The sequence below is a fragment of the Hypomesus nipponensis genome, chromosome 8 (genome assembly GCF_054491055.1).
Source record: "Hypomesus nipponensis isolate SF chromosome 8, ASM5449105v1, whole genome shotgun sequence".
NCBI classification, from domain to species: domain Eukaryota; kingdom Metazoa; phylum Chordata; class Actinopteri; order Osmeriformes; family Osmeridae; genus Hypomesus; species Hypomesus nipponensis.
In genome coordinates this window covers 3,511,460-3,537,814 of record NC_140368.1, presented here as the reverse complement: position 1 = coordinate 3,537,814, position 26,355 = coordinate 3,511,460, and the positions used below count along the sequence as shown (strand labels likewise).

General features: G+C 42.8%; 3 protein-coding genes across 7 annotated transcripts; 1 reads left to right on the top strand and 2 right to left on the bottom strand.

Annotated features, from left to right (window-relative positions):
• Positions 1-1,361: 1,361 nt before the first annotated feature.
• Positions 1,362-2,812, bottom strand: rrs1 (ribosome biogenesis regulator 1 homolog). The gene has a single exon (XM_084703157.1). The coding sequence runs from the start codon at positions 2,769-2,771 to the stop codon at positions 1,683-1,685; it is 1,089 nt and encodes a 362-aa protein (XP_084559283.1). The 5' UTR covers positions 2,772-2,812; the 3' UTR covers positions 1,362-1,682.
• Positions 2,813-17,945: 15,133 nt separating this feature from the next.
• Positions 17,946-18,446, top strand: crhb (corticotropin releasing hormone b). The gene has a single exon (XM_084702861.1). The coding sequence runs from the start codon at positions 17,946-17,948 to the stop codon at positions 18,444-18,446; it is 501 nt and encodes a 166-aa protein (XP_084558987.1).
• A 2,057-nt stretch (positions 18,447-20,503) lies between these two features.
• trim55b (tripartite motif containing 55b) lies at positions 20,504-26,225 on the bottom strand. Of its 5 annotated transcripts, none has more exons than XM_084703211.1 (8): positions 25,948-26,215; positions 25,493-25,662; positions 23,833-24,016; positions 23,462-23,557; positions 22,588-22,821; positions 22,007-22,029; positions 21,777-21,901; positions 20,504-21,268 (listed from the first exon to the last, which is right to left on the bottom strand). In XM_084703211.1, exons 1-8 carry the CDS (start codon positions 26,065-26,067, stop codon positions 21,141-21,143), a joined length of 1,080 nt encoding a protein of 359 aa, XP_084559337.1. In that variant the 5' UTR covers positions 26,068-26,215; the 3' UTR covers positions 20,504-21,140. The 5 variants fall into 5 exon arrangements, 4 of the variants coding, with proteins under 4 accessions (XP_084559337.1, XP_084559338.1, XP_084559339.1 ...); XM_084703212.1 differs by having other exon boundaries at positions 23,833-24,013; XR_014766324.1 differs by having other exon boundaries at positions 21,130-21,268; positions 22,548-22,821; positions 25,948-26,225.
• Between the last annotated feature and the right edge of the window lie 130 nt (positions 26,226-26,355).

Genomic DNA, 26,355 nt, shown 5'->3' with positions numbered 1-26,355 from the left:
CACACACACACACGTGTTCAGGCTCAATACGTACACACACACACTACTGTATCACTAAATTGACTTATGGTGGGTGCTCATTGGACTTCTGCAGATCAAGAGTACTACTTTTTGAGTAATACATTTGTAACTTCAAAATTACAATTATGAAGTAAAAAAATCCTGCATGAATGGTGAACTAATTACCCCCCCCCCCTTCCCATGCCCTTACTGTGCTCTGAGAGAATACAAGTGTCACTTGCATCATCATGTTCAACCATCTCAACCTGCCAGCCTGTAATGCCTTTGTCTTCATCTGGTCAGACCAACGCATGAGGTGGAGTGAGGGAGACCGCAACCTTCGCCCGCCAAACAAGGACCAGAATTCATAAATCTCACGTCAAGAGTGCTTGATTAATGTGGGCTATTGACAGTGTCCCATTCATCAGTGTCAGTGGAGGGGATTAGACAGAGATTAATAGTTTTTGACTGGGAAAGAACCACTCAACAGATGGTGGTCTGACTGAGTGCATCTGGGCTTTGCTGGGGTGGGGCTTGGGCTGTAGTCAAACATCATCCATCAAGAAGGTGGGAGATTATGCAGTCAGGTGGATTAAATGTTAAAAAAAAAAAATCATCAACACTATATCAAGCAAATCAAAGATCAGTCTTCTTGATGGATAGAATTCAAACACTACACATCAAATTTATTAAATATTATTTGTCTTATAATATTATGTTCCCCTTTGTCTTCATTATAAACATGTTTTAAATATGATTATATAATTTAGACCAAACTGTCTTGGCTGTATTTGAATGATGAACCAGTTTTTTTTAAGGTGACTGGATCAACAAGTGACCAGAAAGTTACAAACAAGATAAACATGTAAATGTGGTTCAGTGTCTAAACCAAGTCTTTACATAACCATGCAGAACTAAGCTGATTAGACTGGTAGTTTATGTAACTCGTTCTGAGAAAGGCCTCTGTTACTCAGGTACGGGAATATCCAAAGTGCCTTACGAGAACATGGCGGTAATCATTGAAATATTCAACAACTTAGGCTATTCCTGAAAGCTCTAGAAAATAATTAATGTTTACTGAAAAGATTAATAATTTATGTCCTTAAGCACGTGCCACTCACCCTCACATCAGTCTTGTACTGTCTCTTGAACCATCCACAATACTACAATTCCTATCAAACTTCCAGAATACTCTATATAGAGGTGTACTATAAGCATATTCCTACAGTGTGTTGACCGTGAAGAAAAGAAAATGTTTGAGATGTTTTCTTCTCATTTACATCTTCAGACACAATCTAGCCTTACCTCTGGATATGCAGGTGAACACTTATTCTACTATGAGACAAAAATTTGCACATCAATTTAGGAAGTTACACTTTTAATATGAATGTCCAAACGTATATCCATGTCTTGCACATTGAGAAATATATAAGATATTAATCCCCGACTGATGAAACAGGTCAAAAACAACTTGCACAGAAATGAGTAATATATTTACAATATTCACTGACAATTCACCATGTACAATGCAACCCACTCGTATACAGGGGGAGACAGAGGCATAATAACATTAGCCTGTCACTTCTTATGGTTGTTGTCTTGGCCAGGTTGCATTTGTCTTCTTATAATCAACAATAGTGGCACTTAGGAGTTCCTCCAAGTCACATTAAAGGCTTTCCTGCTCAATGCTTCCCAGGCCTAGCCCGATTGTTTCCTCCAGCTCCTTTACCCCCAGTAGGTTTGCCTCCTTTGCCTCTACCTTTCCCACCCTTGCCGCCTCCACCTTTCCCACCTTTACCCCCTCCTCCACCACCCTTTCCCTTCCCAGAGAAGCTGCCTCGTCCCTTCTTTCCAGAGCCCTTTCTAAACTTGGACGCCGCCTCTCTGTCCTCCTCGCGCATTTGCTTATTGGCAGCTTTGTTGACGTCAAGTCGTGGTTTCTTAGTGTCCATTACTCTTAGAAGTTCCAGTTGTCTTTCCTTTTCACTTTTAAAATCGCCAATGTTCGGTTGGAATTTCCTCTTCTTGCCTGTGTTTTTAGGAGCTTTCTCCTTGGGTAGGCGGTCTTGAAACTTCCCAACTGATGCGGTGGACGCCTTGGCCACATTGACAGCTCTCGTCAAGTCAGTTTGAGACTGCTTAAGTGTTGGCGTGAGTCCAACGCCGGGCACTTTAATTTTCTGTGCCCTGGCTATGTTCCTCAGTCGGTGCAACTCGTTCTTTGCCACTCTCTCTTTCTTGGCTTTGTTGCGTTTCGCAAATTGGTCCTCATTCGGGTCGGCAGTCACGGGAACCTCAATCATCCATTCCTTGGTGTCGTCGTTGGCCCTCTTGTAGCCCCAACGCCGCTTCCATTCCTTCGCAACATCATCCCATACCAGATTTGTTTTCTTTTTCTTCTGAATTCCTTTCAGCTTTGCAAATTCTTCCCATTTAGTAGGGGCTTTGGGCTTGGGAGCAGGTTTTTCTCTGGGAAGTCGAGTAGTCGGTTCAGGTAGTTTGACCACGATCACCTCCTGAACCCTCTCAGTTGGTTGCTTCCATATCTCATTTACAAGAAGCTGCGTGTTGTCACGAGCTAGAGAACATAGGAACTCCTCTTTCTTCTGCGTACGAAACACTTGGACTTCAATACGGTTCTTGTCGTATGCCAGCAGATTGCCTATGTCGAATTCGAGATCCAGTTCTTTCTGAACAGAGATACTTTTGAGTTTTTCAGCTTCATCTCTTTCGGCTTTTGCCAGTACATCTTCTATGTTGCACGCTGCCATGCTGAATTCCAAGCGTGTTTCCGTACTTCCGCCTCGTGTTTTTAGTGACGTTCCAGTTCATACTACTGTTTCCGGGTTACTCCTCTCATGCCTCAAACTATTTCTAAAATGTCCGAGCGATGGCGTTATTGTTCCACTAGCTACATAAAGAAACGGTAAAAAAATAAAAAATCGCAACTCATTGGTGACAAAGACTTGCATTTGAATGTTAAAGCAGACAGTAATATGTGACACATGGGCGTTGTTTTCCCAGTCAGTACATATTTGTCTAAACCTAACTATGCCCAAGCAAGAACACGTGGGTGCAACTCATAGCCCCTTTATTATATATATATATATATATATATATATATATATATATATATATATATATATTACAATAAATGAACGTTTTTACCTCAAAGATAACGTACCACATGCAGAAAATGGCACAGAAGTCTTAAGTAACCACCGTGTACAGATTCTAGAATAGTCTGCTTTCAGTCAGACAACACAATCTATTAAGACCACTCTTACAGTGCATATAATGACTTCAACCTCGAATGGAGATCCAAGGTGCATTGAAGAGTAACAACGTGCTTGCCTTGACTGTGTGTGTGTGTGTGTGTGTGTGTGTGTGTATGTGTGTGTGTGTGTGTGTGTGAGAGAGAGAGAATTAGTATTTTCTCTCAATATTCTCAATGTTCTCTCTTTTAGGTTGTGGATGCCTGGTCATCCCCCATTAATTCAATGTAATGTTCTCCCTTTGCTCTCTTGTCAAGTACGTTCTTCCAAAATTTTGAGAAATGACGATCATAATCAGTGTCTGAAAGACGATGACAATCATCATGCAGGGTAGTTTAGGGGCTTTTTTTGAAGGACAAGAGCCTCTCACTGCGTCATCTGTGAATTTCTGTTTGTATCAAAACCCACTCAGCAGGCACATTATCATTCTGCACAACAGCCACCAGTTCACCAAGGTTATTGTCAGTTTTTATCCACAAAACTGTGGGATAGGCTTAATGGGGGTCATTGGTCATTCCATGTCACAGCCAGTAACATCTTTACCTAAAACCGGTGTCACAATATTAAGAACTCTTGTTTCAGATGGCTACGTCAAACCATGAATTGGAGTGACTAACAAACAGCCAACTAGTTCACTTCCACATCTTGATTGACCAACTGCATGGGGCAATACCACTTATGAAAGACTTGCTAGACCCTTTTCAACCCGGTCGGACAGGAAGGTCACCACAGTGATGTACTGGGTTAGCTTAAGGAACAGCAGTTTACCAGATATCCTTAAAGGACAGTCTCTTTGTTTTGTCTTGTGTCTCTGTCTTTCCTAAGTCGGGGTGTGGGCAGTGCAGCCAATGCACACCAGGACAAGGCCTCTTTGCAGATCATATCTGGGATATTGAGCATAGACATCCAATAACACAAAAGTAAATGTCAGGACATAGAACGCAAAGAAAGCAGAGTTATGAAACACTGCAGAGCAAATGTTCATAGCCTGCAGATCAATGTGACGCTAGCTGCTACTGCCTGGTTTAATGATTGAACTTGAGTGTGTGTACATATGGGTGTAGGTATCGTTAGATTTATTTTATACATCCTCCTTACTCCAACACTGATTACCCTTCCAGCCTAGACACTGTCCATAAACTGGAATAGCCTCTAGGGATGTTCACTAATAGCAGCAAAGCTGTGTATTTTGAAAAAATGATCTCCTGTCTAAAATCACAGTGGGATTTTAGGGTTTCATCAAAAGTATAACCAGAGAGTTGCATCTCATTCAAGTTACTACACTTTGCTGACATCAGTGATTCGCCTGAGTTTTCAAAGTGTGGTGAAATCACACAAATGTTATGTAATTATTACAGTTACATCAATGGACATGTCCTTATTGTCCACCCAAAAGAATAATGCCTATTTGTACCAAAGTTCGCGTATGTAGAGAGACAGTCTTCACACTTTCGGGACTATCACTAGATGTGTAATATACACATGCTGTTAAAGCATCGTTTCGCCAATGCCGTACTTGAGGAGTCCAGCCAAAAACGAACAACTTGCCTTGATTGCCACTCAAACTGTTAGTGATATATCATGAGGATGCAAACTCTTTGATCAATATTTATGTTAACAGGAGGGCAATAATGTTGCGATGTTGAGATGGTGGAGTGCTATGCTATAAGTGAGTAACCCTGCAGTGACAATTATGTTGTTGCCTTGTAAATGCCGTGGTTATTTTGGTCCTCAGTAATTATATTCCTTGTCAGACACCCTTAAAACGAGGTGTCTTGACAGCTATGCAGATGAACCCAGTGGTGACGTTGCTATATGTAGACTAGCAGGTAGTGTCAGGATGAATGTCTTAATTAGATGTTTATGTGACACAAACACACAAACAAACTCAAGTCATCCAATACAGTACCTAGTCCCATCATATTTTTTTGTGTATATACCCTGGTTATTTCTTGTGAAGTATTTTCTACAAAAGTGATAATAGACACCTGGTTCATTTAGAAGTCATGAGTGAGATCTTCTGGTTCAAATTTCAAAAACAGGGTTAGCCTTTGACGATTAGGACAGGGAGCACAATTGTGAGCCTGGCCCACCAGATGGTTATGTCTTGCAGGGAAGGTGCAGTGCTTAGTGTGTTTGATACAACCTATGAGGTCACACTGACACGTGTAGCTCATAGCAAGGATGCATGCACTCTTCAATCTCTTACCTAAACATATTCTGACTGGTGGCACCTTGCATGAGCATCAGCCCCTCAGATCCCTGAGTCACGGCAGAGCACGCAAGCCACGCCGCACTGTGCTGAAATGAGCCCCCTGCTTCACCCTCCTCCTTATTGCTGCGTTTGACTTACTATCACCTGAGGGGGTGTTGAGGAGAGAGAGAGAGAGAGGGAGAGAGAGAGAGGGGGGGGAGTGAGAGAGAGAGAGAGAGAGAGAGAGGGAGAGAGAGAGGGAGAGAGAGAGAGAGCGGGAGAGAGAGAGAGAGAGAGAGAGGGAGCAAGAGAGAGAGAGAGGGAGCGAGAGAGAGAGAGAGAGAGAGAGGGAGGGAGAAGGAGGAGGGGGAGAGAAAGATAGCGAAGGGAGGAAAACATGGAATGTAAGTTGAAATCACCTCATCATCACCTTCCACACTAAATCGAAATGACCAGCTGTTGACGGAACCACACAAAAAACAGTTCTTTATGTGTAAGCGCACATATTTATAGTTTCGGTGGATCTTACATAAACGTCCGTGACCCACTTAACTGGGAGATCCTGATCAAACTTAAACAGAGCATGCAGGTCCAGGTTCTGTCAGGATAGTCACCAGACTCGTTGCCTTCCTTGCTGTGCATGAGATGTGCTTGATGGGAACCTATATTCCCATCGCTTACTGATTCTGGGGTTTTTTCCCGCCTGTAACATTCAGAATCAGCCCCTTGACCCAGACTAAAGGTGTAGATAGTGGATGGGAAAACAGATACTCTAGGTGGAGGTCGACACAATGTGAGAGTTCATAACAGTTGAACACTGATGAGGGGATTAAGCCAATTCCCAAGGCATGTAAGGGTAAGCATGCTGAGCTATTGATCCAGCAATGCTCTACATCTTATACCTTGAACCACCACACACAAAATTTTACACAGCAAAGAATAAACAGAACCCTTTGTTTGATTAATCAACTCCTGGCCATTTTACTTACCCGGAATAACACGTATAACCTTTTTGCGGTGGATTGTCCATGTGTCGCTGCGTTATATATACAACGATTTTAGCATTCGAGTGTATTTGAATTGTTTTATGTGTACTGTATGAGGCCTGTCAATTGTGAAGCAGAAGAGCATTTGCTGGCTGACAGTTGAGGTCAGAGCCTTTATGGAAGTATACTGACTGGCGCAGACTCACCATTTGGTCCAAGGCAATGCCTCATGTTGGTACCTGCTGTTACCAAACAACCACCTGCTCAGCAGGACCAGAAAAGGACAAGCAGGAAGGCAAGCCACCTCAATTTTTTTGAATGGACTATCAAAGCCAGCTGACATTAAAACACATTCTCCATTTATGTAACCAAACTCTAACCTCTATACATGACACAAATACAAAATGAAAAGGCGTGTTTGTTTGTCGTGCGTTCGCGCACTCTTTCTTTCCTCACAGCAGGGATGAAGCATATCCAGAGCAAGATCCCTGTGAATGTTGTGATTCTGCTGTTTCAGGATGAGTGGGGAGTACTGGGAAACGCAGCTTGGGTCTCCCTTAAGCACCGTGCTGGCCAGAATCACAAAAGAAGCAGCCCAGTTTCTCACGATCCTGGCCTCGGTCCTAGAAACCACACAGCATGTGATGGAGAGTCCTTGAGATATCATTCCAAGTTTTTTTGTGTTTTCTGTGTGTGTTTGTTTATGTGTGTGTGTAAGTGTGTGTGTGTGTGTGTGATGGGGGAGTGGGTGGGGGGGTTATGTGTCCGGATGATATCATCCTCTGACCCCATGCTGGGGTTTGGATGCTAAGAGAGAGAGTTGGTCACTGACTGTTTCACCTTTGCTTGCAGAGGTCATCAACTCTGTGCTGGCACATTTCAGTGACATCATAGGGCGGCCATGCCGACCTGAGTCAAAGCATCCACTGCTGTCCTCATCACCACAAAACACCTTTCACAACCTCATATTTAGAAGACGCACCCTGCAAATATGATCTCAATTCTGAGTTTGCATGACATGGTTCCCAGTATTTCTCACGTACAGCAAAACCACACCCTTTCAATTCATAATTACACTTCATGTGTATGAGACACACAGCCGACCATCCTTCAGTTCGGTTCATGTTCGTCACAAATCCCTCCAGGGTTTCACTTCATAAACCTGGTAAATCTGACAGCATGACAAATCTGTGTGCTTTTGAAGAGTCCGTAAATATACCATTCTCCCGAGTGGGCCCGGAGGTGCTGCTCCTTTCTCACACTCATAATCAGATTCAGAACACAAAAAGAAAGCGAGGGAAGGAAATGCAAACTTTGCCGAAACCTTCAGTTTGTCATCGGAGCTCTGCCGGGAATAGCCTGCAGAAATCCCTTTTGAAGCCTGAGCAGAAGGCTAATAATAGGAGAGCCTGGGATACGTCCAAACGCGAGGAGCATCCAGGTCTTTTATTGATCGTCGCTTAATTAGCTCATATGTGCACTTCGGCGCATAATCAGAGTGATGCCGGGCCATAATGTGATGAGGGGAAACGACCTCTGGAGTCGCCGGGGAAATGGTTCCAAAATTAAAAAGGTACTTTGAAGGTTGATTGCACTGCAAACATGTTTGTTAAGTAGAAATATAGGCCTATGTGACAGATAGAGCCAAGGAAACGTGTTGGGTTCAGCATAAATGCATCAAAACCGGACTGAGGCCTTGCGATTAATAGAACCAATTAACCCTTTTAATAGAGTGTGCGTAAAAAAAGGCATAACAAAGGACCTGGTTTACATAACCTTCGTTCAAAGACAGGAGAGCTTTTAGCATCAAACGCAGCTCAATTTGACGCCTTTTGATTTGGACCATTGGGGAATCAACGAACAAAAAGAAAAAACAAACGCACATAGAGGAAACCTGGTTCACACGAAATCTACATTCTGACAAGTGACAAATGAGTCTTTTGAGAGATGAACTACAGACGCGACAAAGGTTCTTGCTCTCCCCTGGGCGACGGCTCTCCGTCTATCTGGCGTACTGGAAGCCGTTGGCGACCGTTTTGATGTTTGCGTGAAGACGAGGCGGACGCTGAAACACTCAATCATTCATAATAAACTGGAACAATAAATGCCTGTGGGATTTACTTTTGAGGATTAAAAACGCATAGACTTTTCATCAAAGTAATTTCACTTTAAAACGTCCAGTCTGTCTTTAATACCAAGTGAAACACGAATTTAATGTGAGTGGTTTTGTAATTATTAATGAAATAAGAGAAAGACTCAAGGCAAGTGAACAAATATTGGGGTTCAAAGAGGAGAGGGCTAGAGATCTCTTCCAGCCTATGTCTATCAATGAAATAACCCTAACCTTTGGATGATCAAGGCTCTCGGCTACTTGGGTCATGGGACCAATTGTCTACCTTGTCTCTATGGCCACACCTTTTGAAAGGTCCCTTCCCAACCCTTTTTTATCCTCCTCAGTCATCCCTATTAGTCTTGCAGAGCTAGGCTATCTGGGGGGGAGGGGTCTTGGTCTATCCATTATGTGTGTGGGGGTTTGTGTTAGATATGTTGTCTTTATATAGCTGTTTGAGCATTGGGGCTTAGTGGGGAAAGAGACCCCACAACTGGGAATCAAAGTTTGTGTCACATCTAACAACACGTGGCACGTCCGTCAATGTGTTGAGAGGCTTGTTAGCCAAAGGGCAGAAGTCACCTTGCTCCGGCCCTCATTGAGCACCACGCCAGCATCTCTGTCACTCCTGCCTAACTGGGTGTCACTATTGAGCTGGCCACTGCGGCACGGCGCGCACCGTAATGCTAAATGCGTATGTGTTGTGGTCAGAGCTGGGCTGCTGGCGGAGAACAAACAGAGTCTCTGTCCTCCTTGGGGGGGGGGGGGGGGGGGGGGGGGGAAGGACACCTCACATGGTTGGTTTCAGTGACAACCACACTTTTCCTGCCCTAATGACTGTGTCTGGTGCTCCCTCACTGGTTCCTGCATCCCCCACACACCCCCTAACCCCTGTCTGGGACGGTTGATTCCCAGAGTTGACAAGTCTGACTGTGGTGCGATCAATACTACTCTGTGATTAATGCCCGGCACGCACCCCGACACAACCCTCGGGTGTGACTTGCCGCCTCATTTACTAATTGCCGGCTGCACTTACCAAACTGTCTATTCCAGAAGCATGAAAGATGCCCAACTGCTATGAGACCCAGAGACACTCTAGGTCTCTATAAATAACACTGGCTACCGTACATAGGCATCTTTGAGGATCCTCTAGCAATAGGAAGTTAGCTTTGTTGTGCTAATGTTTGATTCTATACCCTTGAAGTACAAGATGTAACAACTTGGTTGAACGGAACAATATGGACCTTTACACTACATATACATAGGCTATACAGCTTGTGCTTGGTTGGTTTACGCAGGCTTGTTTAAGACATAGGTATTTTTAGTCATATGTTTTAATGACAACCTGTTTTCCAGACTGTAATTTCATCTTTGTGTATCAAGGCCTATGCTTTCTACATGCCCCAGATGGGATGAGAAGAACCATCTAAAGGCTGTTCTCTCTGATGTGCAGTGTAAAAGTCCACACGCTAAACTGTGTTTTGGGATTTGGACCCGGGGGTTCGAAACCATCCATTGCGGGCTACACACCATGGGGATGAAATGAGCCTTCACTCACATCAATAGAGGGATAGAGAGAGAAAGTCAGAGAAAGCAAATTAAGAGAGGGGTTCCCTGTGAGAAAATTGCAATTATAAAGAGCTGGGTCAGTGGCAGTGCTCAGTGGATGCCCAATTGGATTGTGTGTGGTTGGGGAGCAGTGATGGTGAACTGGGGCAAGAGGAAAGAAGTCATCTTCACTGAGCCTCTGCTTTACCTTCACTTTAATTGGATTCCAAACACACACACACACACACACACACAAATGCAGACACAAACATACACACATACACACACACAGTAACAGTTTGGTGTGAACTGCCAAATCGGCAGGATATTCAGAGACGCTAAACACAGATTTATTTTTGTGCATTTTTCCCAATTTTGGTCACAAGTATAAGATCCATTCCCTCTCCTGTTCTCTGTTGTGGACACACACTTCACCATTCAAGCTGTGGCTGTTGTTGGTGCTAATTCACTGGTCTATTTATGCTCTGTCCAACTGTCAATCCAGAAGCCGCAGCATTTATGGTTGTTTACACTATCTGTGATTGACGTGATTCATTTCCTCATCGCCTGAATAGAGAGTTGCAGGGGGGAGAATGCACAGCGATGGCCACAGGGCCTCATTTACATATTTAGCCCCAAATAAAAGCTGATGATTCATTCGTACAGACGAGTGGGAACAGACAGTTGATGCCAGTTCCCTTTTTGGCTTCATACAAACAATTACAGGAGTGTGACGGGGCAGTATCTTGATCCCTGTTGTCGTTAGGTTGGCTGAAGGCGATGTACCCATAGTGAGATGGTTCATCTGTTTGAAAGCAGACAGTTATTGCTTACCCCAGTCAAATACCCCCCCCCCCAAAAAAAACAATGCTACCCCTGGGGCTGCTGTTGCTGTTATATCACAATACTCTCACAAAATGGCATGAATGCATGGTAGTTGGGCAGTTGAGAGTACTGTCACGCACGCGCATGCACACACACAATACGACAGGAGGTGTTCGGTGGTGTGATCCAATGAATTGTGTGCCTAAGTGTAGCTAATGTAATCCATGCCAGCATCAATGGAGGAAGGTCAAGAAGGGTAGGGGAAAGCCCTCCTCTGTTGACCAATCACCTGGTGGTGTTCCTTGTGTGGGCGTTCTGTACACAGCCCAGTGAACTGAACACAATTAGGAGGGATTGAAAAACTATACTTTAATTACAATAAAATGACTCTCCACTTTCAGGCTGTTGTGTTGCTTAAAGTTATAGCTGCAGCCTAATCCCATTAAAAGTTGCTCTGTGCTGCCTGTCCATCTGAGAATCTTCTAGGCACAATTAAAAAGTCGCTGCAATTATTTATCAAGCCCATTCGCCTGTTCCTCAGCCAGAACAGAGATCTGCAACTACAGTGAGTCCCATGTTAATCACCATATCAATTTGACTTGACTGACAAAATTATGCTGGCTCTTAACAAAATATTGTGAGAGTCATTGTAACCAAAACAAAATGCTAATTATGGAAAAGTGTTCATTATTACTTACCTGCACACAATGCTTTTATGCTGTGGCAATTAGTGTTAATTGGTATCACTAATTTGAGTGTTTTTTAATATCAAAAAAGTTAATTAATAACAATTCATTTTAATTAAAGTAATGGGTTAGTAAGAAGCTACATGCAGGTTATTTTTATGACCAATATGCTTGGTTGTTACCATACCGTTTTAATACCAAATAAACAATCAAGACGATTGTTGACCTACACCAAGTTAAATTGCATGTAGGGTTCTTCATGTACAGAACTACATGTCTTTCTTTGTGAGTAATTTGACATCATTGTGCTCCTAAATGGGTCCGTTGGAATCACGTAATTGGATCGACAGGGCAGGCATAGCCACCTCTTGTTCCAGACATCTACAATTGACTGCAGCTGATGCTTGTTGAGAGTGTCCCTCTTTCTCTATCTCTCTCTTTCTATCTCTTTTGCGTCATGTTATCCTCCCTATCATCTCCTCCTGTCTCAGATGTCAGGTCCAGTGCAGGGTAGGGCTGACACAAGGCTTTCACTTGAGATTCATATCTGTGCCTGCAAGTGATTACATTAGTTTTATTTTGCTCATTTAAGTGATTGATGTCAAGCTCTGACACCCTTTAGATCACAGAGGCTCAATCAAATTAAATATCAGCTGCTTCAATCAAGACCTGTACGGAGATCTTCTGAGACGTTTGAACTTAAATTTATGTCAGGAATTTGTAACTAGGCAGTCATATTTATAGATTTTTTTGATAACATAGTTCTGATTGTGCTAATGACGTGACTGTTCTTGGTAAAACCTTATTTCATTTACGAGGCAAGATATCTTATTTTTGTGTGTGATGTTTGAATGCTTGACCATCTAAAAATTGTAGATTTTAGATGCAAGATAATCTCACATTCTGCCCGGGGTACATTTTATCTGCCTGAAAAAGGAAGAACAACAATGTGCCATCAATTCTGTTTAATTTACAAGAAGAAAGCAAAGGAACATCTGCAGCACAGTGTATCAGAATCATCATTCTAAGAATACAATATAAGTAACACTGTGTAGTCTTGTGTAACATCATCAAAGATGAAAACTTTTAACACTGACCGTGAACTGACTTTGTTTTTGAGTGTGATTATGTTTGACATACTCAAACGTATTTGACAGTCACATACAGACTCCAAATATTATTCACCAAAGTATAAGGACAATATTAACAAGTCACAGTAGAGTTTCAAACTCCACACAAACAGACATTCGTGTTAAGATCATTTGACAGACCTATTCCAGAGTCAGGTCAACAGCAAAGCACACGGCCCTAATACCAAGAAACAAAAAATAGTCCATCTCAATGCATCTTCATTGGCCAGAATCTAGTGTAATGTGGTGAGGGAGATTACACGCACCGTGGGACAAATATTCACAGCAATCTTCTGCAAAGCATGATAGGGATTATTCAAATGGTCTGTAAGCAAAGGGGACAGGAAGTATTCCTGTTAGTCTTGTGTTCCTGGACTTGGACCTCACGTCACTTTGATGACCCCTGAGCTGCTCCCATCCTGATACTTACGTAATCATCACTGACCCATGAACAAAAACTATTTGCGGCATATGAACCTCACTGATCTGGCATCAGTTTAGTCTATTTAGGCACTTATAGTTTAGAGGAACAAGGAAGCGAGATGCTGATCCTGCATCTGTAGATGGCCGTCCCTATGACGATGACCACCTCCATGAGAGTGTTGTTGAAGTAGCTTTACACTCCAGTGAATCAGCCCATTCATCGATGGGTATACTAACATAGCTACTGTGACATATATAGCTGACATAAAGGCCCCAGCTGGCTGAAGATAAGTCATTGACAGCATGTGAAACTCGAACACGATGATCTGTCATACAGCCTTGACTCCCATCTACACACATGAACAACACGCGTCGTGAGCATTTTTTTTTATGCAACAGTGACGCTATTATATGTTCACAACTTCAAGGTGTTTCAGATTCTCTGCAACATTTGGTTGGTTAAGTTTGTGGGTGAAGAGAAATGAACCTCATGCTGGAAACCCTGGCTGAGACGCGATGGGGAAGCAGGCGAGTGAGGAGACCGATCAGCATTATCGTTCCAGTACATGTCAACATCTTGAAGACCAACTGTAAGTCACTAGTTAAGACCCAGCCAACAGACTTACAGTGGAAACAGCTCAGCTGAATGAGGTGGCTATGTCCATTCCTTTATTTAAAAAAAATACTGTTACATAGAAATAAACAAGTCAGATTTAACGAAAAACAAACTTTAAAAAATTAACAAATATTAATTTTATTAATATTATATTAATAATTAAAATTAAAATTTTAATTAAAAACACACTGGATTTATATCTGTCGGAAGACATTCGATCTAAAACATCTTAAACAGTTTTGTTTTCCGGTCATATGACATCATGAGCAGAATAAGACCAAAATATCTCAGATTGACGTTGTGTGTCGGTTGAGAAGGTGATGGAGGCCTATAAATCATTGTTGTCACTTTTTATAATGTAAAAGGTTTTGGCTGGCAACAATTTTTCTACAATGATTGTGACCTAGTTTTTGTTTTGTTTTGGAGAAAATAAAAAGGGGACTAAAGTCAGAGGTATATAGACCCACAGAGTCACACATCTATCACTGGCGGGTTAAATATATTTAAAGTACCTCAAACACCACACAAACAGAAATCCATACATTTAAAGACACATATCAATTGTTCATTATTTCTGCCACTGAACTTGAGTTTTGCTTTTATCCCTCTCATTACATTATGGTGATCAGCAGTCCCTAGACGGGGGAAAGCAGAACTGAGAAGACATCTGATCCATGCTGATCCTGGTTTCCAAAAGTAGATCTAAGATTTCCTTTATATTCTCCCATCATAACAATATAAACAAACTGGAAATACATTTTATTTCTAAAACATAGGAGAATAGAGGGCAGTCTAGGGACAGAACCTCATCGGTGGAATACAGAATGTAAGCTCTATGTATGGTTAATCAAAAACGGGTATTTTCTCAAATCTGTGGTCAAATGTTTGATAAATAATGCTTATTTTGGGCTGTGGATAAGGTGTATGTTCAATAGATCCCAGGTAATGCAGTGCCCTTCTGGTCTTAGATTATCTGGTGTGCATACACTGTTTGACTTTGGTTAAAATCCTTTACTACGTTTATTTAAACATGATATAGAATGAGGGTGAAACGTCATTCTAGGGTCGGAAAACTAAATGTGTTTGAACTGTTCTCTCAAAGTGGGTGATGTCACAATCATCCTCTGCTTTGTCCCTGCTTGTAACAGCTTGTTAACATGGAACAATGTATTCAAATGCACTCTCAACCCAATAACAGCCCTCATTTTACCAGGTCCTTCGGCTGGTCCTGCCGTCGTGCAGGGAGATACGAGGTTATGCTTCTAAGGTCGGGGTTTTGTCCCTTGGCCCATCCAATGTGCTGTGGAGTCGACCAGACCCTGTTAACACTCATTTATAAGGCCACAGACACCTTGTATATGGAGATGGGGTAATCAAAGCTGAAAACAACCCCTGGAGAATAATTGGGAAAACTCTGTGTGTGTGTGTGGCTGGATACACAGGGCCAACAGGGGTCAACCCAGTGAAGAACCTGGAAGCTCTACACAAAGTGTACAGAGAAAGCATGAGCTTATACCACCTCAAAGTGCCATGTTGCGATTAGGAGAAAGAGCAATTAAAGAACACGTGTCATCTGTTGGCATGGATCGTTTTTATGTTTTTGAAGTACCATCATTTACTTTTCCTCTGCTTTCCTTCTTTTCACTTGAAAGGGTAAGACGACATTCTGTCTTTGTCGTAACGCTGCAGCTGATGCTGTCTGAGATAACTATTCCTGGTCAGTGTCTATCTCACAATCACAGTCCATTATGTGGCGCAAACTTCTAATTACACAAAAAAAAAGGAGCTGGAGTGATTCTATAATATGGGCCTGGAGCTGTTCCACTGTTGCATCACACTGCGGGCAAGCTCCTCTCTGAGTGATCAGTTTAGGGACAGTGATTTGAAAATGAGGTGACATTGATGACCAGGAGCTGTGGTTCCTTCATCTGCTGGTGTGTTCTATTCGTGGCGGAGAGCATGTGCTTCTCATGATGGGACCTGACACCTCCCCTGAAGGAGATAGGAGAGGAAGGGGAGCCCATATGGAAGGACTTCTACATGCGCAGCACTGGCAGGGCTGGAACACATGTGACAGATTTTAAACGAATGTGCTGATAAAACGAATTAAAACCTGGACTGTATACACCATATTTTAAGGACAGCAGCAACAACAAAATCATGATGATAATAAGACAGGCTGTTTAAAATCCCCTGTTCTTCCATACTCTCCCACTCCATAGGTACTCCAAATTGCCTCAGTCCAAAAGATGGATGTTGTTATTACATTTAATAGCATTAGGCTATTCTTGGGAAGGATCCCCCTTTTTGAATCACCTGACAATATGATCTCTTTAGGTTCTCCAAGAGTACAGGAGTTTGAAATATGATTTCCTCTGCCTTTTTATACCACAATCAGTTTCAGTCAGGGGAAAAAACCATCGCAGTTTTTTGAAAAACTAGACAAAGTTGACTTGACACATCGACTTCTGGGCTCAAACCGTGAAACGGAAAACTATTTTCTGAATGGATTTTAAAAAGAGTGAGATAACTGGAAAGATGAACCGAAACAGAAAGATAAAATTGGGAGAACTTTTCACACATCGACACAGAGAGAGAAAGACTGGAGCAAAGAGTGAAAGAGAGAGACCTGAATCAAAAAAATCTGACTCAGACTGTTTGGGATTCTGATGGTGGTGTGTTGCTGGAATCAAGGGCTCCATCATGGTGGCGTGGCCCAGGCCTGTCTGTCTACAGGGGCAGGGGGAGGACGTCAATGACAGGGTTAGTGACGTACGTCTGTGCAGCAACTCAGCCAGCAATAATGAATCACTGGAAGCCACGAGCAGATCCGATGAATGTATCTTGCTTCGACTGTTGTGAAGTGCATCCCTGGAGTTGTACGACAGGACAGTTAGGAAGACCAGAGAGAAGGTTTTCCAAACTCTGACTCTAATCATGTTCAAGATACAGAAACACCTGTATTTTGGGTCCCATCTGCCATATTTAGGTTTGAGACAGAAATATGGGTGTGAGGGGGAACTATCTGTGCTGATTAAACTTGAGAATTATGTTAATGTAGGATGTATTCTGAGAGATAATATGTTGTACCTGTACATCTTAATTCACGATCAACAATATCGACTCATTCCAATTTTTACTGAATGATGTAAGTGATTGAATTTGACTGCAAACTGTGTCTTTTATGGACGAATATCTGACAAGCATTCGATCAATGAACTGGTGCATGGTAGTGATGATAATCATAACTTGTCTGTCTCCTCACTTTCAAACAGGAATGCAATGGAAATGTGCTGCAAGGCCAAACTCCCTGTCAAGTGTCTTTGCAAGAGGCTATATTCAGAATACATATGCACACACGCACGCACGCACGCACGCAGGGAAGCGCGCGCAATCACACACACATCGCCACCTTTATGACTCATCCCATCCAAACTACTCTAGACTTTCTCAGATTCGTTCATTCAAGTTACACCCATGCAACTTTGCGCAGACGCAATCTCTGAGCTCAGAGCGTGACACTTGTAGCAGGTCTTGGCTATATAAGTCCATTCTTTCAAGAACTGCTTAGACTAATTTCTTGATACTACACTGGAAGAGGGAGACATCTCAACTGAAACCTTCTATTGGCAAAAGAATAACGGTTTAAGGTGAGACTAGTTTTACTTGCTTCAGTCCCGTCGCGCTTTATATATACTTGTATTTATTGTGCAGACAGGTGTCATAAGAGATGTTCATACCTTTTTGCATTACAATAACTTGATGGCTATGTTCTCTCTCCTGGCATAGAGCATAAGTGGCCATTATGTCGATTTGCTTTTGTGGACGTTTCACCAAACCCTGGATTTATGGACCCTTAAATGGATTACTTTACATAGACCTAAGATTTAGTCTGTTATTCTAGTAGGCTACATTTCTTGTCTGACCATGGAGCTATTAGTTCTCATTGAAACTTTTGATTAAATGTATTACAGTGTTTCATGCAACTTCGCCATATCAAAATGCTTCTATGCATGGAATGGCCAATATCTATGTGAAAATGCCCGGGTGCGCATTTTGAAAATTGATAACTTTACAGTAATTATAGTAATGGCGACAAAAGGTGAAGTTAATTCACTCTTTTCTTTCTCAGATTCCTGTTGATCCCCTGACATGAAGCTCAATTTATTTGTCACCACCGTGGTTCTGCTCGTTGCCTTCTTACCACGCTATGAATGTAGGGCTGTTGAAAGCCTTGGCGCTATCCAGCGCGCGCTGGCGCCGCAGACCGACCCTCAGCATCAATCTCTTCCCATCCTAGCGCGTGTAGGAGAGGAATACTTCATCCGGATGGGAAACAGGAGCCCAAACTCAGCTGGGACCGCGTCGAAAATGTTCTCCGAGGGATCACCGGCAATCTACAACAGAGCCTTACAACTCCAACTGACGCAGCGTCTTCTACAAGGCAAAGTTGGGAACATCAACCGGCCCATCAGCGGTTTAGCAAACCAACTCGACGACTCGATGGAGAGGGAGAGAAGATCCGAGGACCCGCCGATATCGCTGGATCTGACGTTCCACCTGCTCCGAGAGATGATGGAGATGTCCAGAGCCGAACAGTTAGCCCAACAAGCGCATAACAACAGAAAAATGATGGAGATCTTCGGAAAATAAATAATCCCCATTTCATCCACCAAAGATTTTTTTTTACATTTAGCACAAACATGATATTCTGTACCATAGTGCTGCTTTTACATCATTGTTCTAAAAGTATTTATTTTATAGCTTTAACTTAAATTGACGGAGAGTAAATGGGCTTGTAGTCTAATCAGATTGTATCATGCAAAGAAAAACTATCAATTTCTATTCTTGTGTAAGTGTTCAAAACTGTAGCATACACCATTCTTTCACTGTTAAAAGGAAATATTTTGGGTTGATTATAGGCTATAGGAATGATATTCTTAGTAACGCATTTAGAAATTGATACTTTATCTGAAATTGAGTTCCATTGTACTATATGTTATTTAAGTTTGTTAATAAACTTATGAGCAACCAGTAATTTTTTGTTGTGCAAGAGAATGTCTTATATTTATATTTTTCAATAAAATCTGAAAAGCAAGTTTTACACTTCTTTGTGGATATTATTAAACACACAGGTCGAACACAAAGCATAGCCATACATTTGATTTTATAATGTTGAGCTAAACTGTAAGGATTTCACAAAGGGACCTAATTGCTTATCGAATCTCTGAAATATAGTTTTTGCAAAAACGTAGCATTACTGTTCTGTCTTTTGTTAATTGATTATTTAAAATGCAACTGCTCCACCACAGGAATATGGTGAAATCAACCATTACCCAACTTAAATTTTAAGTATGTAGGCCTATACAATTGAATATAATTGTTATTCAATTAATTTTGCAAGTCATTATTACCACAACACTTCTTAACATATTCTAAAATCAGTGTAAATGTTGTACAACAATAAGGCATAATGTGACCTGGGGAATAAAAGTCACTTACAATCCTTAAATAGTTACTCAAGTAAACATCAGCCATTATGTTTCAAAGAACTAGATCCATGAGAGTAGACCTAATTACACTGGCATTCACTGAATGAGACAGTCTGCCAAAAGGAACAGAGATAAAGTGTGTTTGTGTCTCGATCCTTGACCCTTGCAGTCAGGATAAACCAAACAAAACAAGTGCACAGTCTGTGTGTGGGTGTGTGTGTGTGAGTGAGTCATCACACACAGTTCAACCTGACAGCCACAGAGAGCTTATTACAGCCTGGACACAACATTGTGCAGGCATTGAAAGCTGCTCTCAAGTGATTGGATAGGAGCCTGCATCCAGTTGTTGCCAGCCAAGTCACCTTCAGTGTGACATCAAGAAGACTGCATGTTGTAAGCTCAGGAGGGTAGCTGAAGTATAACCTATGGTAAGAGGCAGACTGCCATCCAGCCCAGAGAGCAGATTATTAAACAAACATTTCATTCAACACGGTTTTGTTTCTTGCGAAGCGGGTGTCAAATGAATTAGAAACAGCTTTTGAGGAGATGAGCTGGCATACATCGCAGTACGTGAGAAGAGTGGGACAACGCGTTTTCACATCATGTATCATAACACAGAATAGCCTGGGCATCTAAACAATCTTTAGTCGTCTGATTCTTTGTGTGTGTGTGTCCAGTGTGTGTGAAGTGTAATGAGGCCCCACAAGCAGGATCCATCTCACGCACACACACACAGACACACACACACACACACACACACACAGACACCCTCCGCTGGTCTGGAAGGAGAAGAGAATTATTACACAGTCCCACTCACATTGTTATCTCAGCTTAGGCACTGAGACATGTGAAATAGGCCTGTCCACTGTCAGCCAAGAAGAAGAGACGGAAGGGAAGGAGTAAGTCATGGATAAAGGGGACTGGAGCCCACAGGAAATGACTTCATGTCAGCCTAATGACCTCAAAAATGGTTTTGATAACAAGTACAAGACCTGAAGGTAGAGGGGGTGTCAATGGAGGAAGGATTATTGTTTCAATTTGAAAACATAAAATATATGGTACATTTCTGTGTTAAGAGACACTTCCTGGTTCCCGCGTTAATTAGAACGGTGGGGGTGACGTCAACTATCTGTCTTCACACGTTAGAATAATTATTTGTTCTATCCTAATGACTTGTATGATCTGATCAGCTTTCATTACAAAATCACACGACACAGCTGAGGATGTGGAGCAAGTTGAAAAGCTCTAGTTCAATCATTCTCTAGAGATGTGGAAGACGGCGGCATGCCGACTACATCAAAAAACATGGAAAGACACACAACAGTACTGCCTGCGTAGGTGAAGCCCTGAAATAAAAATCTAGGAAGAAATACCCAATTTGCTGTGTTTGGTTCAAAGAAAAACATTTAGGCGGAAAAACATTTAGGAGAAAAAACTTTAGTCCTCTATAAAGGATCGAAAAGAAAAACAAAAGTGGGTAATGAATGATTCACACATGCTTTAATTACCCCAAATAAGTACTCCATACGTTGACCAGGTTAATGGTTGCAATTGAGAAATGCTATTGGGTAAACAATCTAGTCCATCCCTGTTCCACCTAATCAGACTCATTTAAGTGAGACCCAGGAAAACTTCTGTCCAGACATTCCTGTCTCTCCCCATGTTCACTCTCTGATCCAGGTAGAAGATGACCGCAGGCTCGTATCACCCCCCCCAGCGCTGAGGAGGGAGACCAAAGATATTCACCTGTGTTGATCCCCCAAAGAAAATCACCTCAGAACTGAACTCAGATCAGAGGCTACAGGTATACATCCTCCTAGGTGGGTTTAGCTCCGCCTGGGTGCACGGCAGGCGGCTAGGGCGGGGCAGCACTCCTGGAAGGACTCTGTGGGGAGGTGACCAGAAGTGCGGCCTGGGTCCCCAATCCAGCATTGGCACCTTCCTCTCCTTCATCCACAGCCTCTTCATCATCTTCATCATCATCTGCAGGAAAACAAGTGGGCAGTAAGAGAGCTAAACAATAACAACTAGTGTCATAAATGGCTACATTGTGCAAAAATTGTGCTATTGTCTAGGAGTACTCTCATAAAAATGGTTAATTGGAACAATTTAGAAGTTCTTTGAAAGAGTGTTCTTTACAGAGGACAAATTAATAGCAGGCCAACATAATTCCCAGGTTTTTATTTTGAATGTAATCTAATATTACAATTGTTTGCCATGGGCTATACTTTGTTTGTATACTTTCTGCAATGGAGATTGTTACAGGCACAAATGGTTATGCAAAGCTATAGTTATTTTCGGAGAGTTTGATGCTAACTGGATTGAATATCTCACAACGTCGGGTTTGCAATATTAGCAAACCACATCAAACATCAGTTAACATAACACTACCATTGGTTGCTGAATGTTGTGTGATTCGGTGAACTCCCACAGGAGCAGAATGTTCTGATGAAATCATCAGAATCTACATGTCATCCTGTCTAATCCCTACCTCCTATGAAGTCAATATTTTGTATAGCCAGTTCCTCCTTCTTGAAGTTGACTCTGTAATGATCCATGTTGTCATAGCCACGCTCCACCTTGTCCAGGTGAGATGTACTTGACACTTCCCCAATCCTAACAAAAGGACAAGAGGCAAATTATTCCTTGGAAATACATTAGGTTGTACTTTTACAGTATCTTTGAATCCATCTTTGCAAATCACAAGCATCCAGGACTCACTTTTTGAGAAGAGGTTTGGCTGTCTGTAAAACACCAAAAAGAAGGTGATTTATTAACCATTTATTCACTGCAAAAAAAAAAATATATATAAAAAGAAAATGGTGGAATATGTATCCTCTAAGGCAGTGTGCCAGTCTAGATCGTTCCCTATGGTGGATGCAGGGTGGGGTGACACCAATAGCAAAAAACCTCCAGTTTAAAATGTTTGAGATGTTTAACCCTTGTGTTCTCTTCGGGTCATTCTGACCCATCAGTCATTGTGACCCACCTTCGTTTGAAACAACTTTACCGCATACAAAAATAAAATGAAACATTTTCTTTTAACCGTTGGGCTGTCTCAGACCCCCCACATTGCGAAGGTGAAAAGAAAATTATTTTTATTTGCTTTTGTATTGGGTAAAATTGGGTAAACACAACGATGGTTCATTATGAACCTTTTGGTCATGTGACCCGAAGGCAGCACAAGGGTTAAAATGTCCAGTGTTTGTCTTAGGGGTCACCTAAATCTTATGGGGGTTCTGGAACCCCCCTAGCTCCCCACCTAATTCCAACACAGCTCTCAGATCATCTGTCTGTGTCACCTGTAGAAACACTGCCATCTCAGGCTCCTCCATAGTCTGGATGCCTGTCTCCACAACCTTACAGCACTCCTCCAGGTGGTCGCCATACTTCCTGGTCAGACCGCGGATGTAGTTGAGCTTCTCCTCCTGCTCGCCCGTGACCTTCCCACTCATCTCTCTCTTCTTCTCCTCCAAGAGGGTGTACAGCTGGTCGAATCTCTCGCACACCTGGGACTTCTGCCTCCTACCATTCTCCTAGACACACACACACACACACACACACACTCAAAACCACTATTCAGCCTTCTCCCAATTCACAATCTAAAGCAAGATAAGAAGTTATTCAGGATATTGGTGGGGGTCCAGGGGCACTATGCTCTTCAGGCTGGTATGCAGAGAGGGCAGTGCAGTTCAAGCAGCATGGCAGTCAGAAGTGACACCACGGTAGGGGACAGAGGGAGAGAGGGCTGGACCCGCTCCAGCATCCTGTGCTGCACACAGTGCTGAAGGAGCCTCATCACTTGTAGTGTGTGTACCACGGATGAGTGTCTGCTCTCTTCGCATCAATTAGCTCCTTGGTTCCTATTGAGCGAGGAGATGAAATGTGACTATCAATCTCACTGTAAAAAGTGTGTGCGTGCGATTGCGTGTGGGAGTTCATTTAATGAATCCTCTTTGTTTGTGAAACCCACTTTGCTTCTCAAATCATCATTTATGTGCGTGTGTGGCGCAGACAGAGGAGCTTAAGAGCATAGAAAAAGTTCAAAGAAAACAGAAAGAAAAAGAGGAGGGGAAGAGAATCAATCATGCAATGCGTTTCAGTTGTGTGTGTGTGTGTGTGACTGCTTGCTGTGTGAGTGAGGGGCCAGGCTCTCTCCACCACTGGGATTCTCACCTCTATGGTCCGGCAGGTCTCCTCTAACTGACTGATGATTCCCTGGATCCTGTCATTGTTCCCCACCATCATCGCTACGCCGTCTGACAGCTCTGTCTGGGGGCCACACACACACACACACACAGTTTGATAATGGACAGGGATGAACAGATGCACTCGGGAACGCACAAAACGTCTACAGTAACAGACACACCAACTGAAAACTGGCAGGAAGTCCCTGGCCCTGGCAGGAAGTCCCTGGCCATGAGCCAATACATCCATACAGGAAGCATCCACGGGACATGTGACAGGACAGCAGCAAACGTCCTCTCCCTGATTGCTCAATCGGAGCACAGCTCAGCAGCTCCGTCCACAGTAACAGTGGGACTCACCTTCTGGGTCTGGTAGATGCTGGTGAGAGGAGCCACCTCGCAGTCTTTGTGAGCTCCAAACACCTTGCACATGGAGCAGGTGGGGACGCCGTGGGTCACACAGTAGATGTTGATCTTCTCCTCCTTGTGGACCTCACACATGGGCTGCTCCTCCTGTCTCTCCGTGGTGGGCTTGCTGCTGCTGCTGCACCAGGGGAAACAGAACGTGCGTTTGAACGGGGGGCTTTTAGAAGTACATTGCTTCTGTTTTCTGTTTGGTAAATCCTACATTGAGGTGGATAGGTGGAGATTGACAATACTTGTGTGGCATTTTTGTAAATTATTCACACTAGCATGCTTGATTGTGTCTTTCAGATTTGTTCAGCAAAACTGTTTAGAGAAATATAATGAAATACCTACTATGAAGAACTGGGGGAAAACGCCAACCATGTTGTAAATGACCTAATCCTTCCAAAGGGATGCAGATATCTATGCTGTGACTTGTGCAGAAGTTTTGTCACTGTTTGACAAAATGATTGTTGACACTGTTTGAGAATGATGCTTACTGCAGACGAGGAAGAAGTGACAAACCTGATCTTAATGGACTAGCAAGCAGGCCCCATCATGACGTCATAAGGTTAAACCAGGCAATGTCACATCCTGAATGTAGCGCATGGGTGGAAGTGTCGTGAAGTAGTGCCATACAGTCTTGCCCTGTGGCTGTACAACCGCTCCAGACACGAGCTCTGCATCGTTAAAGGGAGTCAGATGGCTGAGCGGTGAGGGAGTCGGGCAAGTAATCAGAAGGTTGCCGGATCAATTCCCCGCCGTGCCAAATGATGTTGTGTCCTTGGGCAAGGCACTTCACCCTACTTGCTCTGGATAACAGCGTCTGTATGTAAATGTAGAATTGTAGCTACATCTGTATGCAGAGTATTACTTGTAGCATCATCTCCTACCAGCTCCAGCTACATCACCCCTCTATGTTCACTTAGGCACCACTGTTTCACTGCTCCCTGTCTACACGACAAGAGACATGAAAGTAAGTAAGTGCCCGCACAAACACAGCCGGTCCACACCCCCAACCTTCCCCTATCTCTCTCATCTTCCTTCCAAGCGGAAGAGAGCTTTGACTCATAAATTAAGTCTGAAGCTCAGAGCGTGATGTCGGGTGACAGGACAGTGCAGAGCTAGATTACATGGCCTAAGGGGAGTTCACTATTCTTAAAAGCACCGTGTTCAACTCCTGCATTTTCATGAGTGAAAATTGCTTGCAAATCCACAGATCAAAGACAAGATGGCACTCCCAAAGAATACTAAAATTGTTTTTAGGGAGGGTTTCTTTCAATATAGTGATGTGCTCTCCTTCACCAAATACTGACAGCTGTTAGTGTTTCTGCTACGGGACAGAGACCATATGGTTAAAAGACGTCACATACCGGGTCACTTGTCAAGTCCTATACAAGCCTATTTGAAGACCTGCATGTTCTTTAGATAGTCTTTTTCATATCGGACAGTATTTAAACCTGGCATAAAGAGCGGAGGACACCGGAAGAAATCTCTGAACAGTGTTCATGAGTTGTTTGACTGTGAGGCTACCTTTGACCTTGGAGCCTCTGTCCCTAGTTCTAGGTAGAGCACACCCGTACTGAAAGGTGAGATTCCTTTCAGTTAGCCTCACCTGGTGGACTCCTGTTTGAACATGTCAATGATATTTTCCACCAGCAGGTTTCTCTGGAGCCCATAAACACCATGCCGGTCAAGCACTACCTCATGCCTACAGGAGGGGCATCGGAAGCGGCCACCGGAAGTTACCGACCCTCCTCTGGTTGGAAGATAGGGGTTGGAGGCCTTGACATCATCAGCAGAATGAAAAGTAATCAAAAATATATCAAAGTATAAATATACAGGATTTTGCTGGTAGCTAGGCAACAGTATGGTAACATGGTAAAATGTAGACATACAGTTACTGATGGAGACTGAAATGCTTGCTCAATCATCATAACAACTCTAAATAGATAGCCTGTGTAGGCCAAGGCAGTATATCAAGTGAAGTGGGTTCTCAATTCCAAACCTGAAATCAGCATACTTGCTCCAGACATCTTAAGAGCTGGGCATGTGATTAAAGAAATGTACCTGGAATATATCATTGGCACACTTCCGACATAGGTTGTGCTGACATGGTAGAATGACCACAGGCTTCGTAAATATTTCCAGGCATATTGGACAGATCAGTTGCTTTTCCAAGTTGTCCATGACGAATCTTCTGATAAATCGAATCTAATTTGACTGTAACAGTCAGCTTGAAATAACAGTCAAATTGACTTAATCAATTCCGCATTGTCAAATCACAATGTATTGCTTTACGTAACGCATGCTACTCGACAAAGCCCCCAATACATTCGCTCCGGTGCAAATTGTGCCTCAAACTCGATATCGCGTGGCCCCAATCTCACAGCGAGCTGGTGTCAGAGCTGTTTTTAGAACCTGTCACGTGAAAGGTTGCCATGTTTACTTGCCCATATATGAAACTGATACTACTAC

Excerpts from the sequence above, each read along its gene's own strand:
- rrs1 (XM_084703157.1), bottom strand. The coding sequence starts at position 2,771 with ATGGCAGCGTGCAACATAGAAGATGTACTGGCAAAAGCCGAAAGAGAT.
- trim55b (XM_084703211.1), bottom strand. The coding sequence starts at position 26,067 with ATGGACAACTTGGAAAAGCAACTGATCTGTCCAATATGCCTGGAAATA. Across the intron at positions 24,017-25,492 it reads TTCAAACAGGAGTCCACCAG|CAGCAGCAGCAAGCCCACCA; the intron begins GTGAGGCTAACT and ends CCCCTGGTGCAG. Across the intron at positions 21,902-22,006 it reads GCCAAACCTCTTCTCAAAAA|GATTGGGGAAGTGTCAAGTA; the intron begins GTGAGTCCTGGA and ends TCCTTTTGTTAG.
- crhb (XM_084702861.1), top strand. The coding sequence starts at position 17,946 with ATGAAGCTCAATTTATTTGTCACCACCGTGGTTCTGCTCGTTGCCTTC.